The sequence below is a fragment of the Oncorhynchus nerka genome, linkage group LG20 (genome assembly GCF_034236695.1).
Source record: "Oncorhynchus nerka isolate Pitt River linkage group LG20, Oner_Uvic_2.0, whole genome shotgun sequence".
Classification (NCBI taxonomy): Eukaryota; Metazoa; Chordata; class Actinopteri; order Salmoniformes; family Salmonidae; genus Oncorhynchus; species Oncorhynchus nerka.
This window is the reverse complement of record NC_088415.1, coordinates 36278021-36295110: the sequence shown is the minus strand read 5'-3', so window position 1 is coordinate 36295110 and position 17090 is coordinate 36278021. Positions and strand designations below refer to the sequence as shown.

Here is a 17090-nt window from a genome sequence, read left to right as displayed (position 1 = left end):
CAGTGCGTGATGACGTATTGCACACGGTTTTCATGTACGGAATAAAAATCGAATGTTCAATGTTTTGTCACAAAAACATTGTACGTTACAAAGCAAACGTGCCTACTCTGGTCTTGGCACATGTGCTCTAGCCAACGTTTCACTGTATATAGATTTTTCTGTTGGGTTATTGACTGTACGTTTGTTAATTTCATGTGTAACTCTGTGTTGTTTGTGTCGCAGTGCTTTACTCCATCTTGGCCAGGTCGCAGTTGTAAATGAGAACTTGTTCAACTGGCCTACCTGGTTAAATAAAGGTGAAATAAAAATAAATAGCTCGCAGGTAGGCTCTGCTGGTAGTTTAGTCAACAACACATGATATTATTATGCATAAGAGCTAGAATATTTTTATTTGTCAAACGGCAGTGGAGCATCGATCATGTCACCAGAATAAGACCCTCAACATTTTATTGGAAAGGAGCATCAAGCTCCTACCGTGCACTTTCACAACTTAAATCTGTAGCCTAATAAACTGCATAGTTTCCCGAGTCGTAGTGGGAGGACTACAAACCAAGCCATCACGACCTCAAGTTTACATTGATATGGTTATTTTACCAATATTTGCGTATAAAGCCGTTTCCGGCATAATTGATTTGAGCGATTATACAAATATCCCACAATGTCAAACATTACATTTACATTTAAGTCATTTAGCAGACAAATGTTTGATAAAATTGTACCAAAACTTCCTGTTTCCATCACAGATGTCCTGCTTTTTTTGTTATACCATATGGCTTTACTTGCATAAAAACTGAGGCTGGAAACATGGTTAATGAGAGTAGAATTTGGTTAACAAAGAAATATAATGGCGTATTTGATCTAATAGGAGTTGTGTAATGCTTTGGTTGTTAAATGTACCAATATAAGAATGACACGTGACATCCAGGCAATTTAAGAAAAAATAAACTACTGGAATTGTGCCTGTTATCACACTCGTATATGCCCTCTCATCGGCTAGAATGTTCCCACCTGATTTTACTGCCTTAAATAAATGCCTTCAAAAATGTTCACTGTGGCGGCCAATTAAGTATCTGGTCAATATAATGAATAATTTGTGCTATAGCAATTGTGCTCATGGAAGGTCTTTGTTAGATATAATGGGAATAATGAACACAACCAAGTAATATATTGGTGTTTAGTTTCTTTATAAATAGAACACACACACACACAGTAAGTCTTCCACATGGAAGACAACAAAAAGGCATCAAGGCATGGTTTGATATCTAAAATTCCATCACAACCATACTTTATTAACATCCACGGGATTCATATCAGAAAAGATTACATGAATTTTGGATAATTTAAAACCTCTACAGGATCGGTGGGTCCCCCCGGGATGGTTACGTTAATGTAGGCTTATGCGATTAGCATGAGGTTGTAAGTAACAAAAACATTTCCCAGGACATAGACATATCTGATATTGGCAGAAAGCTTACATTCTTGTTCATCTAACTGCACTGTCCAATTTACAGTAGCTATTACAGTGAAAGAATACCATGCTATTGTTCGAGGAGAGTGCCCAATTATGAACTTGAAAATGTATTAATAAACCAATTAGGCACATTTGTGTGTGCACTGGTTCATTGGATCAGTCTAAAACTTTAAATATACACTGCTGCCATCTAGTGACAAATCCAAATTGCACCTGGGCTGGAATAATACATTATGGCCCTTCTCTTGCATTTCAAAGATGGTACAAAAAAAAGATTTTTTTTTCTTTGTATTATCTTTTACCAGATCTAATGTGTTATTCTCCTACATTCATTTCACATTTCCACAAACTACAAAGTGTTCCCTTTCAAATGGTATCAAGAATATGCATATCCTTGCTTCAGGTCCTGAGCTACAGGCAGTTAGATTGGGAATGTCATTTTAGGTGAAAATTGGAGAGAGAAAAAAGTTTTTTTTTTAAAGAGCAGAATCAATTGAATAGTATAGTGCGGTTGCAAGTCATAAGTAGGCCAACAATATTGTACCGGTAAGCTAAGGCCATGCTTTGAGGTCCAAGGAGCACTACAAATCTCATGTCAGAAACACACCCGAACAATCAACAGTAACCATTTATATAACATGACTGATCTTTCTTTTGAAAAATAAGTGCATTAGGCAACATCTCTATTCTTGTATCATTTAGACAAACCAAATGTTACACTTAAGCGCTTTAACTAAATCCATTAATTGAAAAAGTATTGTATTAAAGCAATTAGGTCATTAAAATAACTTAATCACACATTTACATCTAGGCAATAGTTTGTACTAAACACATGGCTTAATGCATCATACCCTGTAACTTCAAATCTGCAATGGCAAAAGGATGACAGATAATCTTGCATATACTACATTATAAACTGACACATTTTTTAATTATCCATCAATCAAGTTAAGTTTGGCATTGGTCAATAGCAACATGATCTGAAAGACAACTGATAAGAGGTTACAATATGAAAAGCCATTTCAGTTTATCCATTCAAACTTCTTCCCCTCAACTGAATTATTTAAACTAGTGAAGCCGTAGTCATAATTATTGATTGAGCTGCTTATTTACTATTATACTCTCCCTACTTCTATAAAATACTTACTAGTATCCTTAGTAAAAAAAATAATAAGTATAAATGACATTGTAGTTAATATGTAAACTCACACCTGCTTTAATATTACCTAGCCAAAGCAGAACAGTAATAAGCAATGGTATTGATGCATAGTTTGCATCACTACTTCTGGTTCCACGGGGATAATGGCAGCCATTTATTTTTAATAGGACCCATAAGACCATATCCATTAGATGCACCAAAACAACACATTTGAGGAGAATGTTATTTCATGATTGATCTATGAATGTTTCTGGCCAACAATATACTAATTAGGGGTGGCAGGGTAGCCTAGTGGTTAGAGCGTTGGACTAGTAACCGAAAGGTTGCAAGTTCAAATCCCGAGCTGACAAGGTACAAATCTGTCGTTCTGCCCCTGAACAGGCAGTTAACCCACTGTACATACATCAACCTAGGCTGTCATTGAAAATAAGAATTTGTTCTTAACTGACTTGCCTGGTAAAAAAAATAAAAAATAATTTGAAGGATGATAACAAGATTTTCATACATCAACCTGGTTGGGTTTGACTGAAATTATTCACTCCCAATAGAACCAGTGGTAGTGAAACAAAATGTCATCACTTTCCCAGCTTTTACAATATCCTACTTTTAATAAAACAAACTCTGCAGGGATTGTTCTGCTGACCTACAATTGAGAAATATATAAACTGAGTCAGGAGAATATTGACCTTTGTTAACTTTCAGTAAAGTCATTTTGACTTCTGAATAAAACAGGAGCTAGTTTAATTTGATACTTTAAAAAACTTCATAACTATGAATGCAAATGCCACATTACAGTAAGCCTAGCACTTAAAATTAATTGACAATTTGGGTTGTTCAAATAAAGGCCCCCCCCAAAACAAAAAAACATTACTGAACAATAGCAAAACTTCCAAAACTCAAGTGCTCACATACAGCAGGTTGATTTCATTCCACTATCAAGCAATTAGTTACATGAAAACAGTGAGGAAGGCTGGTGATCCTACATATTGCCTGCATGTATACAGTATGTAAGTCAGTGTGACACACACACCTTTGAATAGGGAATTTGAGACCAGTGTTCCAGTGTTTGAGACCTTTATTCTTCCCAAGCTGAACTACTTTCAAATATAAAATTGGGAAATAATTTATATATGGGAGAATAACACACACACACCACCACATGGTCACTGGTTTTTGGTGCTGGAAATAAAAGCCCCAGAGTTGAATTCATTATGAAAGAACTCCCACACAATTACCTTAGTCGTTCATTTCGTACGTCAACGGTTTGGTCCGTGACAATGACAATAAATATCACACGCAGAGAGGTAATAGTGTGCCTTTTATAATGAAAGAATGTCTATGTTAAGGGAATTTAAGAACATAAATAGCATTTCTAGCCAACCAGACCATTTGTTTTAGGTTAAGATAGTTAAGACACAAGGTTCAGGTTCACCACCAGTCAGACTGCATAGGTATCTGCTGCACAGTTCATTTACAAACATGATTACTAGAGCATACACACAAAATTTCATTTCAGGTATTTTGCTAAATATAATGATTCATCACTTTTGATTACTCTTCTACTGCACTCAAAGTATTAGGCCATCAATGCAGCCTGCTTGGCATTGGCAGATATATTGGCAATATCGCTGAAGGGTAATGTGTTTCACCACTTCCATGCTTCTGGGATTTAAAAAGGGTGTGTAGTGTGTAAAAAAAGATTGGCAAATTACTTGAGAAAGACTGTATGGATACAGCAAATTTAAGACAGAAAACCACTGGTTGAAAAGAATAGAAGTATTACATGATAGGTTCTGCAATAGAGAAGTGAAATGAAAGGCAGGAGATCAATGCATCTGTGATTGGTAAGGCGGTTTGAGAAGTCTGGACGAACATAGCAGTTACGTCGATTGGATGTAGACTAAATGTAAGCCAGCACTGCACTATAAGGTTGAGCAAAAATATCTTAGGTAGGCAAATTATTGTTAACCAGCATCAACTATGAATAGGAAATTAAGGTAATAGGCAGTACTTGACACAACATACTGTGTCCATGCTACCCAGTGAGAGATGACCAGATTTTTTATTTATTTTTTAAAACAGTGACGAATAACAAACACGAAGTGCTGAAAAAAAGCAAACTGTTTCCTTCAAGTATTTCTGGTTGGGATATTGAGTTTTAATTTTTTTTTTTAATTATATATTTTTTTAGCAGTTTCAGTCTGTAAAGTGGATGAAAAACATATTTGACTGTCCCTTTGGGGGACAATGGCTTTAGTGATACACCTCAAGAAAGGTTGAGTCAAGTTAGACATACACGATCAGAAATAAAGAGCTAGATGAGGAGTTGAGAAAGTATTGCAATGTATTAGTGCTTTCAAAATGTTATTTCAAAAAGCACTTCCCACTCAGATTTCCACAGTGGGTTAAGAAAACACCCCTGGGCCCTTGACAAAACGCTCCACGGTTAGAACCAGACAAAATGTGCAAGGTTTAAAGCTATATGGCATCTCTGAAACCAGATCCTTATGTTGGTGTCTCCTATTGATTACAGCTGGAGTTAGGCGCGAAAGAGACTGAATACTCCTGAGGTAGCGATGCAGCCAGTCTGCATGGTTACTTGGTTTTGTGAGCCCATTTCAGATCGTCAGACCTGGGCTTCTCCCCAGTCACACTCTGGATCAGATCCTCAAGCCTAGACCAGAACCCCAGCTTCTCCAGGGGATAGTTCAGCCAGCCTAGGGAGATAAGACCATTATGGCTGCGTTTAGACAGGCAGCACAATTTCTTTTTGACCAACTATTTTGTTTTTTTCAGAGAGGGTTACAGATACAGGTATAACATCAAAACTCATTCATTCAGATATAGTCAGTTATCATTTTCTTGTAACTGTTGGCTGCCACTCAAAAAAAAACAGGAATGCATACATAGATAAAGAACAGTATCAATAGTTTTGTAATATTTTGTATCCAAGGATAAGAAACAAAGCACCCCCCCAGCCATTCCCCAACCATGCGCCCCGCCGGAAACAATGTTTCAACATGTTAATCTACCCCCTCCATCCTGAGTCTCCACTTACATTCCCCCAATTGTATGATGATTTCTTACGTTTTATCTGTGAGCAAGAATAAATAAACTCAAACTCAAAAAAAAGAGTTACCTGGTAATATAATTGCTTCTTCTCAGATCAATGAATGCCCTCAAACCATTACTATCCATGATATCGCCAAGGGAGAGGATAACACATTTGGATGACTGGGGCAATGTGTAGGCTGTCCTCCAGATTGCAAGGCATTATTGTTAAATATTGGATTCTGGGTATGCCATTTAATTTCCCAGTTGCATAGACAGGCAGCCCAATTCTGATATTTGTTCCACTAATTGGTATTTTTACCAATCAGATCAGCTCTGAAAAAGATCTGATGTCAAAAGTGATTTGTCAAAAGACCCAATTAGTGGTGGGGGGGAAATAAATAAATCAGAATTGAGCTGTATAAATGCAGCCAAAGGGGAAAAGATAGTTGGCTGCCGATTTAGTTTAATGATATTTTCCCCTTACTCGTATCCTGACAGACATATTCTGATACACACAAAGCCCATACCCACAAGCACTGACCTGTGGTGATGCAGAAGTATGTCTCGTGGGGGGAAACGTGATGGATGCGATGGTGCTTGCGGGGCAGGATGATGTGGCAGTTCTGTAGAAAGACCACCCAGCCTGGCAGCCCGAAGTATGTGTGCGACCACTTGTGAATCTGGTTGGTTAGGGTAACGAAAATGGCCAGTGCCATCACATAGCAGTGCCAGGGGTAGTTGTGATAGTGCTCCGCTATATGTGGATCGAGAGAGAGAAACAGAGAGAGCAGGAAAGCGAAAGAAGACTAGTTTAGGGCTCTAGAAAAGGAAGTTTTCAGATGCCAGAGCATTGGCTCAGTTAAATGATAATTGTGCCATGTTTGACAGTAGCTCACCAGGCGAGAGGGTGAGGAAATTGAAAGCCATGTGTGCTAATGGGACCAGGGTCAGCATGCAGTTGTCACCATTTGTCTCAATGAAGTCATGGCGGGTGATGGCTGTAGGGTCAATGTGATGCTCCCTGAATGGTCGGATAAAGGCCTGGGGCAAGATATCAGAAAGTGGATTCAAAATAACAGGAGAAACAGTCAATCAGAAAGTCAAGACAACAATTCGAAAACACACATTTTGGGGACAATATCTTGTCAAATCCAGTCCCGTTAGCAAATGCATCTCCTACTTTTCCAACGATGGGTAGCTCCACAGATCCCCAGGTGTCAGCCCCCCAGTGGACTAGACCAGAGGCAAAGTCTGCAGTCAGTATTCCTGCCACTGAGAGAGAGAGAGAGCAGGAAGAGATGGAGGGGACATGTAAGCAAACAATCGTGTAAATCAATGAGAAACATAACATGGGATGTAAGCCTATTCTAATGACCGGTGCTTCAGCTGTGCTTACCAATGCCCAAAAGGATGTACCACATATGACCCAGGTGGAAGTTAACAAGGAGGTGACAAAAGTTGAAGGCCATGAGAGAGAAGCAGAGGACAACACTTATCCATTCCTGACATCTTTTTCCTGTGGAGACAAACAGACAAATTAACATACCATGATTAAAGAACTGTAAAACCATAGAGAAGGCATAGGGGTGGATCTTCAAAGTAGTTAGACAATATTATGCCCAATGATATAACCTCTGAATGAAGGAAAAGCTATATACACTTGAATGCTCCTGCAGATTTTTGTGCAACGTTTCGACCCAATGGTCTTCAACAGTTAGCGAGCATCTTTCTTTCACGACATAACTTGTTGTACCCTGTACCTGCGAGTAAATGGATGTGCAGTCACTTAACCGATAACCTTAGAAGGCTTTCTTACGCTACATGCTTTGCTGTTGTAGCTACTAATTTCATTGCGAAGCAGCTGGGACAGAGACACTGAGCTGATTCTTACAGCTCAAAGACAATTCAAGGCCAAGCAGCCCTATAGCTCAACACCCCAGGCAATACCCTGCAAAGTAAGTTAGCCTCCTTACACCAGAGCAATGTTGTGCCAGTAAAGAGCTCTGTTCCAGGGCGTTTACGTGCAGCTCAGCCTCAACAGCAGAGGATCAGTTGCACATAAACACCATGGACCAGAGCTAATGAGGAGCCTGACCAGTTGTAGTGCTATTAGGGCTGACAGAGGAGCATTCTGGACACAGAAGCACCTATGCATTCAGTGTCTTTCAATGAGCGTCAAGCAGAAAAGAAAAAAAAACTTTCAAAAGCATCAAGTACAAAAGGTAACATTTACATTTAAGTCATTTAGCAGACGCTCTTATCCAGAGCGACTTACAACATACAAATAGGTTGTGTTTAGAGTTCAACTGACTCAAAGAAGGAAATGCACAATTGGTACAGTGATCTGTCCTCATACATTAGGCTAGCTTTCATTAATCTTTTTTAAAATACTTTGTGTAGTTAAGCTGAAGTGTGCACCATTAATTTATTATGACGGAGCTTTGGTCCGTTCCTGACACCACGCACTTAGCAATTAGGGCAAATTGTTTTGAAAGGTCAAGCAAGCCCCTCCCAGTGTGCGTGTGGAGCGTTCTGTGTATGGCTTTTATAGTATAGTTACAGTTGTAATGTCATTTCTGTATTCCGGAATTGTACCTGAACTGAAAATACCGATATTAAAATGCCTAACTTCTTTCCCGTGATCCTAATTAGTAAAATCCTGAAGCTTAATTGGCTGATCGATATGCGTAAGAATTGTATAAATGTAACGTTAGTAGGCTACGACATTCCTGAGTGGCGTTGACAAAAGAGAGAGCTGTTGCCTCACCTGGCGAATACAAATTCGCAAGTTCCAGAGCCCCTGCGTGTTGGGGACCCCACCGCGCTGTACCTCGACCGGCTCCATTTAGCTCCGTGCTCTGTAACTCTTGTCCACACCCGTTTTCGTTTACCATTCTCGCCATGTTCCACTTCTGGTTCAACCCCTTTCCACAGCCAGGAAACCAACAGATATAGGAAGGAACTACATAACAAGATACACGCCTTTATGAATGATCGAGCGCGCTCGTTTTACAAGCCGCTTGCGCCTGGCAAAGGTGTACGCTTCGGTGCTCATGAATCTGATATCTATCTCGGTCCGCTCTGGTAAGAATCAGGCTATCCCGGGGTGAAAATAATGCGTGATTTTTTTGCCTTAAAACTGCGTTGCCTTTCTAACCCTATCACATTGAGCCTGCTATCTAAAGCAGCCAATTACGGACTCGTACTTAGTTCCATAATCAGGCGAATAACCAATCAGGTAGTGAGGAGAACGAACGCATTGCCTGACCCCACCCTTGAGTGGCCAATCAGAGCATGTGAGTTTGGCTGTTAAAGCGGCCATCAGCAGTTGCAACAATAACAAATAAAATACCCGCCCTTGTTTCGGTAAAAGCTGAGGGAGGGGGAAGGAGAAATGTAATCGTTCTCAAATTCATAGATCGAGCTATGGATGCTTGGACTGACCATCCATGATACCAAAAGTATAGTTTTAACCATGTTTTAAGGCTGAATAGGATTTGTTTACAGTTACTTTGTTTTTAAACATTGGAGTAAAACAAGCTTACAGTTTGGGTTATGATGGGGTACGAGAGTTGACCTAAACTCATCAGGCATTTATAAGTTATATTCTTCAAGAAATAATGGGTAAATATTAATTTACAAGTCCAAAAGTAGATGTAACAACTGCAGATTGCTCCTTTACACGTCAGACAGCTTTTCCAAGTTATACGTGGTAGGCAAACCTAATGCTAAATTAGAAGAGAGATGGGCCTTTAATTTAAAGGCAGTCATGGCATGTCAACGATGTTGAAATTATGTTTAGGCCAAAACACTTTATGGTTGTATACTACAGTTTTTACAATTTCGTAATTTAACTTAATTCTCACTGACCTTTGTTAGGCCTATTTCAGATCATAAATCAAACAATTATCACAATAGAGAATTTTGCTGGAAACTATTGGGGTGATAGCCCCAAAGAAAGTAATGCAAGTCACAATCAACATAAACTTTTAATAGCCTAATAGAAGGCCTAGTCAGAGATCTCCTGAAGTTTACACTCGAGTGAATTGTATCTTACAATACCGCTAGATGGCAGTGTAGACTAAATATAATTTTCCAAAATCATTGAACCACAAGTCACCAATTGTTCCTTTTCCCAGTCTTCTCAATGGAAAGTGTTGACTCTGTGGGTTACAATATGGTAGGTAATGGATTTACACTCTGCCCTAAAATGTGTGATTTGATATTTCAAGTAACTCTACAAAATGGTTTCAAATCTACAGTGGCAAAACCTTAATCTGTGAGTGTCTTTAGAATATAATATAATTTATTAGTAGGATATTATAGTTAGGCTATTACTACAGACAAGTGTATTTTAAAATACACATATTTAAATACTCCATGCATTTACACCCGGGTCTGTTTGGTCCTAGCGGTATTTAAGATAATGTGTATGGAAACAAGTATTTGAAAATAGTTTCTAATAGTAGGCTATTTATAGAACATTATTTGAAAATACAAATAGAACTAGTTGATTTGGTCACATTATTTAACAAATACTAAAATACACAGCACATAAGTATTTAATACAAACACTCAAATACACATGTATTTGTTTAATAGACTCAAATACACATGGATTTGAACCCAGCTCTGTAGGCTCCCACTGGGCACAGACATCAATTCAACATGTAGTCCACGTTGATTCATTGATTCAACCAGTGTTGCCTATAATACTAGTAGTATGGTTAGTTGTGAAATTCTCCCTTTCTAAGGTCCTTCTCAAAACCTCTACAGGACCCCCCCCCCCCCCCCCCCTCTAATTTACAGTAGCTATTACAGTGAAAGACTACCATGCTATTGTTTGAGGAGAGTGCACAATTATGAACTTCAAATGTATTAATAAACTAATTAGGCATATTTGGGTAGTCTTGATACAACATTTTAAACAAATGTGCATTGGCTCATTGGATCAGTCTAAAACTTTGCACATACACTGCTGTCATCTAGTGGCCAAAATCTAAATTGCGCCTGGGCTGGAATAATACATTATGGCCTTTCTCTTGCATTTCAAAGATGATGGTACAAAGAAAACACCAAAAAAGCATGTTTTTTTCTTTGTATTATCTTTTTCGAGATCTAATGTGTTATTCTCCTACATTAATTTCACATTTTCACAAACTACAAAGTGTTTCCTTTCAAATGGTATCAAGAATATGCATATCCTTGCTTCAGGTCCTGAGCTACAGGCAGTTAGATTTGGGTCCTGAGCTACAGGCAGTTAGATTTGGATATGTCATTTTAGGCGAAAATTGGGGGGAAAGGGGAGGATCCTAATTACAATTCAGAGCATGAAATCAAGACGGAAGAGGTTAGTTAGAGGAGGGGAACATATCACACCAGCTCCGCCCATTCTTTCACAGTCTATATAAAACTTTCCTAGACTCTCACTGCTGCAATATACATCAACTTTACTCGTCATTCTGGTGACATTGACAACAACTTTCTGCTGAGTAATAGCTAATTCTTCAAGTTTCTTGTTTTCTTCAATAACTCAATATTGTCACAGTGACATTCAGTCGTGTGACAATATACGTTAGTGTTTTCAGACAGAATTAGGCCTGCTCGCGTAGCCAATTTCCCGGGCGTCTGCCCCTGGTTTCGATGTTCCCGCAATCCAGCGGGTGTTAAGATCCATGGAAGTGGCCGGTTTCTACGACAGGGATTGCTTTGCTTTCCAGAGTACAAACTACATTATCAGGCCCATTAGCGACAGCACTTGCAAGCAGCCTATTGACGGCTCGATGACGGAGCTTGGCATAGCCGAGAACGAGAAAGCGATAGATTTCAGTGTCTACTTGGATCCTCCTGCTGCGCACTGTCAACAACTGGCAACACAAAACGAAACTCATCAGAGAGGGGTAGACATATTCGCAGATTTCCTTGCCGAGGAAAGCAGGATAAAGAGACGTTCATCATTACAACAAAACTACAGAAACTACATATCTCTCAACGAGCGGGAGACAAGTGTGCACGACCATAGAGAGCCATACGTCCTGGGCTATCCTGAACTGCAGGAGACCCGTGTGGACACCGTGTTCAGCCCGGAGTTTCTTGGGAACCACTTTAAATCCGGTGAAAGAGACGAGTCTCAAGAGGACCCAAGAATGGACAACGGTTCAACTGGCTACGACATGAGGTATCTTCATTACCAGTCGACTCCAAGTGGCAGCCTTGGTAACATTTCCACTGCATCCTCGTCTTCCTCCAGTCCACCCGGTACACCTGCACTGTCAGGTAAATGCACGTCGCCTTCGCGGGGCGGGAAAATGTCGTCTGGTGTCAAGGGGAAGAAGCGTCTGGAAAAGAACAGTGAGGAATATAAGCAGAGGCGGGAGAGGAACAACCTTGCTGTTAGAAAGAGCAGGGATAAAGCCAAAATGCGCAATACGGAGACGCAACACAAAGTGCTGGAACTGGCCGCAGAGAATGATCGTTTACAAAAACGCGTGGAGCAGCTGTCAAGAGAACTTGCCACCCTGCGTAACTTGCTTTCTGCCACTGGTTAGGGTTAGCCACACCGGAGTGCCCACACACCGCTGGAAACCGGTACTTTATCAGGCACTGACTTAAAAACCCATGTATCGCTGTGGCCATAATTCTGAAAAAGTGATTCCAATATGTTACGTTTGTGTACAGAATCTATATGTGGAAAAAGCCCCCAACAGTTTACAAGACACGTCGTGATTAAGCACAGAAGGTGCATGGAATGTGCAACCATTCATGATTCTTGACTTGTCACCTTCATTCTGTCTTTATTCATTTTGTGTATGCAGTATTTCTGTAAGGGCTTTGTATTTTATATAGAATATTGATAAATATTCTGTTATTTAAAAATACCTTTCTTTATCTGGAGCAGTGGTTATCAAGGGAAGTGTTGTAGCCCACTGCAGAGGTATGATGCAACTCTTTGTAACAGTATTGTCAATGAATTAAGTAATCTCTTAATATGATGAAAATGTACACATGTTTTAATGGTACTTGATATTTTATTGAATTAAACAGATTTATACTGATATTATTCATTTTGTATGTTGTTTATTTGTGACATTTCAAAAAGGTAGTAGATCATTTGACTGGTGTATTCCACTCTCTCATTCACACACATACATACACATACACAGAATTAAATAAAACCATTTATGTATCTTTTCTCTCACATACATGTGTAAGAATTCAAGGTGTAAATAACTCAAGGGATAAAAATATAGGTGTACATAAACTCAAACATAAGGTAGCTTATATCTCTTATTTTAGACCCGTGGGCAAGTGATTTGGAATATGATGACTAATTTGCATCTAATAATAGTTGTTCAAAATGATAAGTCATGATATTGAGAACCTAAATGTAAATACCAGTATTACTACAGCGTGATTCAGTTAAACAATTCAGCAGTGTATTGGTGAAAGAAGACATACCAACTGAGTCTTTTTATCCAATGGCACCATTATCTTAAGCACACACCTCTGTCAATAGTCTGTTGGGTCCACTGACCCACAGAGGGGTTCAAGGCCTCACAAACCAAGATTAATCAGCAACTAACCTCCTGCCCAAACACACCACCACAGTCCTGCAAACAGCTTTTTGAAAACGTGTATAACCTGCCAGCCTCAAATATCAAGTGGCATACTTTAATATTTAGCCTATGAGATGACCCAAAAAGAAGAGTGATTTTGGATGTGGAAATAATAATAATGATCAGTAGGACTAGATAAGCAAGTTCAGTTTTAGTTTCAACTAAAAACTAGTCTCAGTGGAACTGGTCGATAATACCAAGTTGCCATTTCTACACATGAATGTGGAAATTACTTAAAATACTATCAAACTTGGCCCTCGAGTTGCCGTAATAATACACTCTTAGAAGAAAAAAAAGGTTCCAAAAGGGTTCTTCAGCTGTCCCCAGGGGAGTACCCTTTTTGGTTTCAGGTAGAACCCTTTGGGGGTGTATCTAAAACCCTCTGGGTGTTAGGGTACATAGAACCTAAAAGGGTTCTACCTGGAACCAAAAAGGGTTCTTCAAAAGGTTCTCCTATGGGGACAGCCGAATAACCCTTTCACGTTCTATATAAACCCCCACCCTGCCACCTCACTCATAAGAACATCTTTGACATGGGCATGGCCTACTGTATACCCATGACAATGCAGGGCGGAGGTTTGGGAAGGATGCCAGTTTCAGGAGAGAGAGCAAATTGTGTATGTGTGCTTTATGTATTTCTCAATGAGGCTTTGTTACTGCACCCAATAGCTCCAAGAACATTTTCACACTGTCATTCTTCCTTGTATCACACAAAATAGAAAATACAATGTTTTGAACGTACTGGATTTCACAACACAACTTCCCATAATGGAAACAGAGTATATTGCTCAACAACATCTTCCTGTTCCATCAGTGAATTAAAATGTCACACCCAATGAAAAAAAAATCCTCTATGCAATTTAAACTTACAAGACAAATCTAGCAATAGGTTGTAATACTTAAAGGGTTAGTTCACCCAAATTATACTGTACATTCACTTAATTTGATTGATTCCTAAAAGTAGTGCACACTGTATTGTCTTGTTTGGGTTTGTTTTCTAAGCTGCAGCATAGCATTAACATCATTGAGTTTTACCCTCAGTTTAAATGGATTGGCTTTGGTTATTGTTCTCAGTCTGACACACACACACACACACACACACACACACACACACACACACACACACACACACACACACACACACACACACACACACACACACACACACACACACACACACACACACACACACACACACAGAGTGGTCAAACATGTTACTTGGGGTGACCTTGTAGTCCTGGCCCCTGCAGCTCCTGGATCCTCCCGGATCCCTGCTAGTGCCTGTTTCAGACTGAGGAGAGGGAATTTCCCACACATATTACCGTCAATGAGCAGTGGTTGTCCGTAAACTCCACATTGCATCATACCTACTACAGACCAATAGCCCTCCTAAAAACTCCTCTGGTAGAGCAATACAAACAGAGCAGCCCCACCTTGTGTTTGAGACTTTAAACAGGACATGGTAAAATGGTAAGCTATCCCTCACATCTATGAATCACTAGTTTTGTTTATTTGGAGTGAGATCTAGCTAGATAAATTATAGCCTTTCTTGTTGTACTTTCTTTCTATTTATGTTCAATGTGAGACTTCCCTCAAAACACTCTTCCCTGAAGACACATGAAACAGTGATATTTCAACATATCTGTGACTTTTTTGGACACCATAGCATTTCAACATGATATCAGTATGCAACAAATAAGTATAGGGACGATATTGAACACTGACCAGGAAATGTACCAAGTTGACTTTTCTTGAATCATATTCATTTCCAAATTGAGTGTATGGTATACACTTTTTGGGAAACTAAATTACATTGCTCTGTCAAAACAGTTGCATTATACTGAAGTAATAACACATTTATAAACTATACATTAGGTGTAACTCTTTGTTATAAATATTATTTATACACATTGGCTATAAGACTCAGGCTGGTTCCCAGACTTGCCCTCTACAAGATCATCAGCAGACTCCATCACCTTCGTCTACCATCCTCTGACCAGCTCCCTTCACTCAAGCCATGAACTGACCCTCTCCATCTTCAGAGGATGCAGCTTTCAAAGACTTGGCCTCTATTGGTTGACCTGTCATAATATATTTATATAATATATTGTCAGGCAGATACTCACTGTATCTGATTATATTTTATGTTAACGAACAGTTCACTACTACAGACCAAATAGCTGATTTCGATTTTACACATGCCAATAAATGGATAGTTCACCTAAATTACAAAATGACATATTGGTTCCCTTACCCTGTAAGCAGGTTATGGACAAGGTATGACAGCAGTTCATGCTTTGGTTTAGTTTCCCTGGCACTATTTCCACATGCTAATGTTTTAGCATTTGTGACACAAATCACATTAAAGTCATGGGACCAATATTAGCATTTCTTACTCACGTCATGTTTAAAACCTCCATAAGTGAATTTGTTGAGCTTCACAATCAATTTGAGATACTTTTAGATGATTTGGACATGATGCGTGAAAAATGCTAATATCAGTCCCATGACTTGAATTTGATTTCATGTCACAAATGCTAAAATGTTAGCATGTGGAAACAGTGCCAGGGAAACTAAACCAAAGCATGGATGCTGTCATACCTTGTCCATAGACTGCTAACAGGGTAAGGAAACCAATGTGTAATTTTGTAATTTGGGTGAACTATCCCTTTAACCTAGATAAAAATGGCAGTAATGTGAGAGATGTGCTCCCCGGATATCCGGAACATGGGCTTGCTACGGGAATTCAGAAATGCTGAGATACCGTAAGAGGCAGGAGGATGATCTGGCTTGGAGTGAACCCAGATTTCAACAGCTTCTTTACTTCTCCTATTTTACTGTGAACGGCTGCAAAGAGGCAGCACTGACGTGCAGTAGCAGGGACCTGTGGTCACTGCAGAGCAAGTATTATGGGTCTTGTGAAACAGAACGCCATCCTGCTCTTGCATAAGGGAAAAACATTGGCAGGTGACAAAACAACCATATACTGTATGTAGGTGTCAATTTAGTTTACCTTTGGTTACAGTGTCATACTGTAATTTGTATGTAGAGTTCAGAGATACGTGGCAAGCCAGGCCTCTATACCGCCCAGAATACAATTACACAGTACAATTAAATTAAGTTGATCACTTTCTCAAACAATGATGTTATATCATACCGTATTACAATTCATAGATGCGTATGTAAACAAATAGAAACAACTTAAAAATGAGATTGGTGTTGCAAGTGAACCTGATATTGGCAATATGCAGGCAGGCAGGGGCAGAAAAAGCTACCACCACCTGAAGGGATGGAAATCAACCGTTCGTGTGGTGTCAGACTACTCACAATGGCTCTGACAATGAGCCCACATGCGAGATATGGCATCTTTACCTTTCTGATCAGATAGAGAACGCGTTAAATCAGTTCTTGTATTGTCATAAGTGATGAAAGTGTGCCTTAAATACACACAAAAGGATATTTGATCTGTGAATTGAGTTTCTAGTCACATTTTATCAGACACAGAAAAGCTTCGAGTGTTGAACATCTGAACTAGAAAGTTGAAGCATCTATCAAGTCATTGCTCTGTTCCTCAATGTACTCCCTGAAAACTTCCTAGATTACAAGTACTAAAGCGAAGGTCCGGTTTCCTTTTGACATGACCTTCAAGTTCTTTAAACCTCTTAAGGATCTGACCATTTTTGAAATTTTTACCTAAAATGACATACCTATACATTTATACAGTCGGTGGCCAAAAGATTTGAGAATTACACAAATATTAATTTTCACCAAGTCTACTGCCTCAGTTTGT

At 39.3% G+C, this 17090-nt stretch overlaps 2 protein-coding genes across 2 annotated transcripts; one reads left to right on the top strand and one right to left on the bottom strand.

The window, feature by feature from the left end:
* Positions 1 to 1165: 1165 nt before the first annotated feature.
* Positions 1166 to 8791, bottom strand: peds1 (plasmanylethanolamine desaturase 1). Its single transcript, XM_029622322.2, has 6 exons — positions 8452 to 8791; positions 7081 to 7200; positions 6865 to 6956; positions 6581 to 6725; positions 6226 to 6438; positions 1166 to 5347 (listed from the first exon to the last, which is right to left on the bottom strand). Exons 1-6 carry the CDS (start codon positions 8585 to 8587, stop codon positions 5226 to 5228), a joined length of 828 nt encoding a protein of 275 aa, XP_029478182.1. The 5' UTR covers positions 8588 to 8791; the 3' UTR covers positions 1166 to 5225.
* Positions 8792 to 11111: 2320 nt separating this feature from the next.
* LOC115102402 (CCAAT/enhancer-binding protein beta-like) lies at positions 11112 to 12744 on the top strand. Its single transcript, XM_029622321.2, has one exon. The coding sequence runs from the start codon at positions 11360 to 11362 to the stop codon at positions 12230 to 12232; it is 873 nt and encodes a 290-aa protein (XP_029478181.1). The 5' UTR covers positions 11112 to 11359; the 3' UTR covers positions 12233 to 12744.
* The last annotated feature ends 4346 nt before the right edge of the window (positions 12745 to 17090 follow it).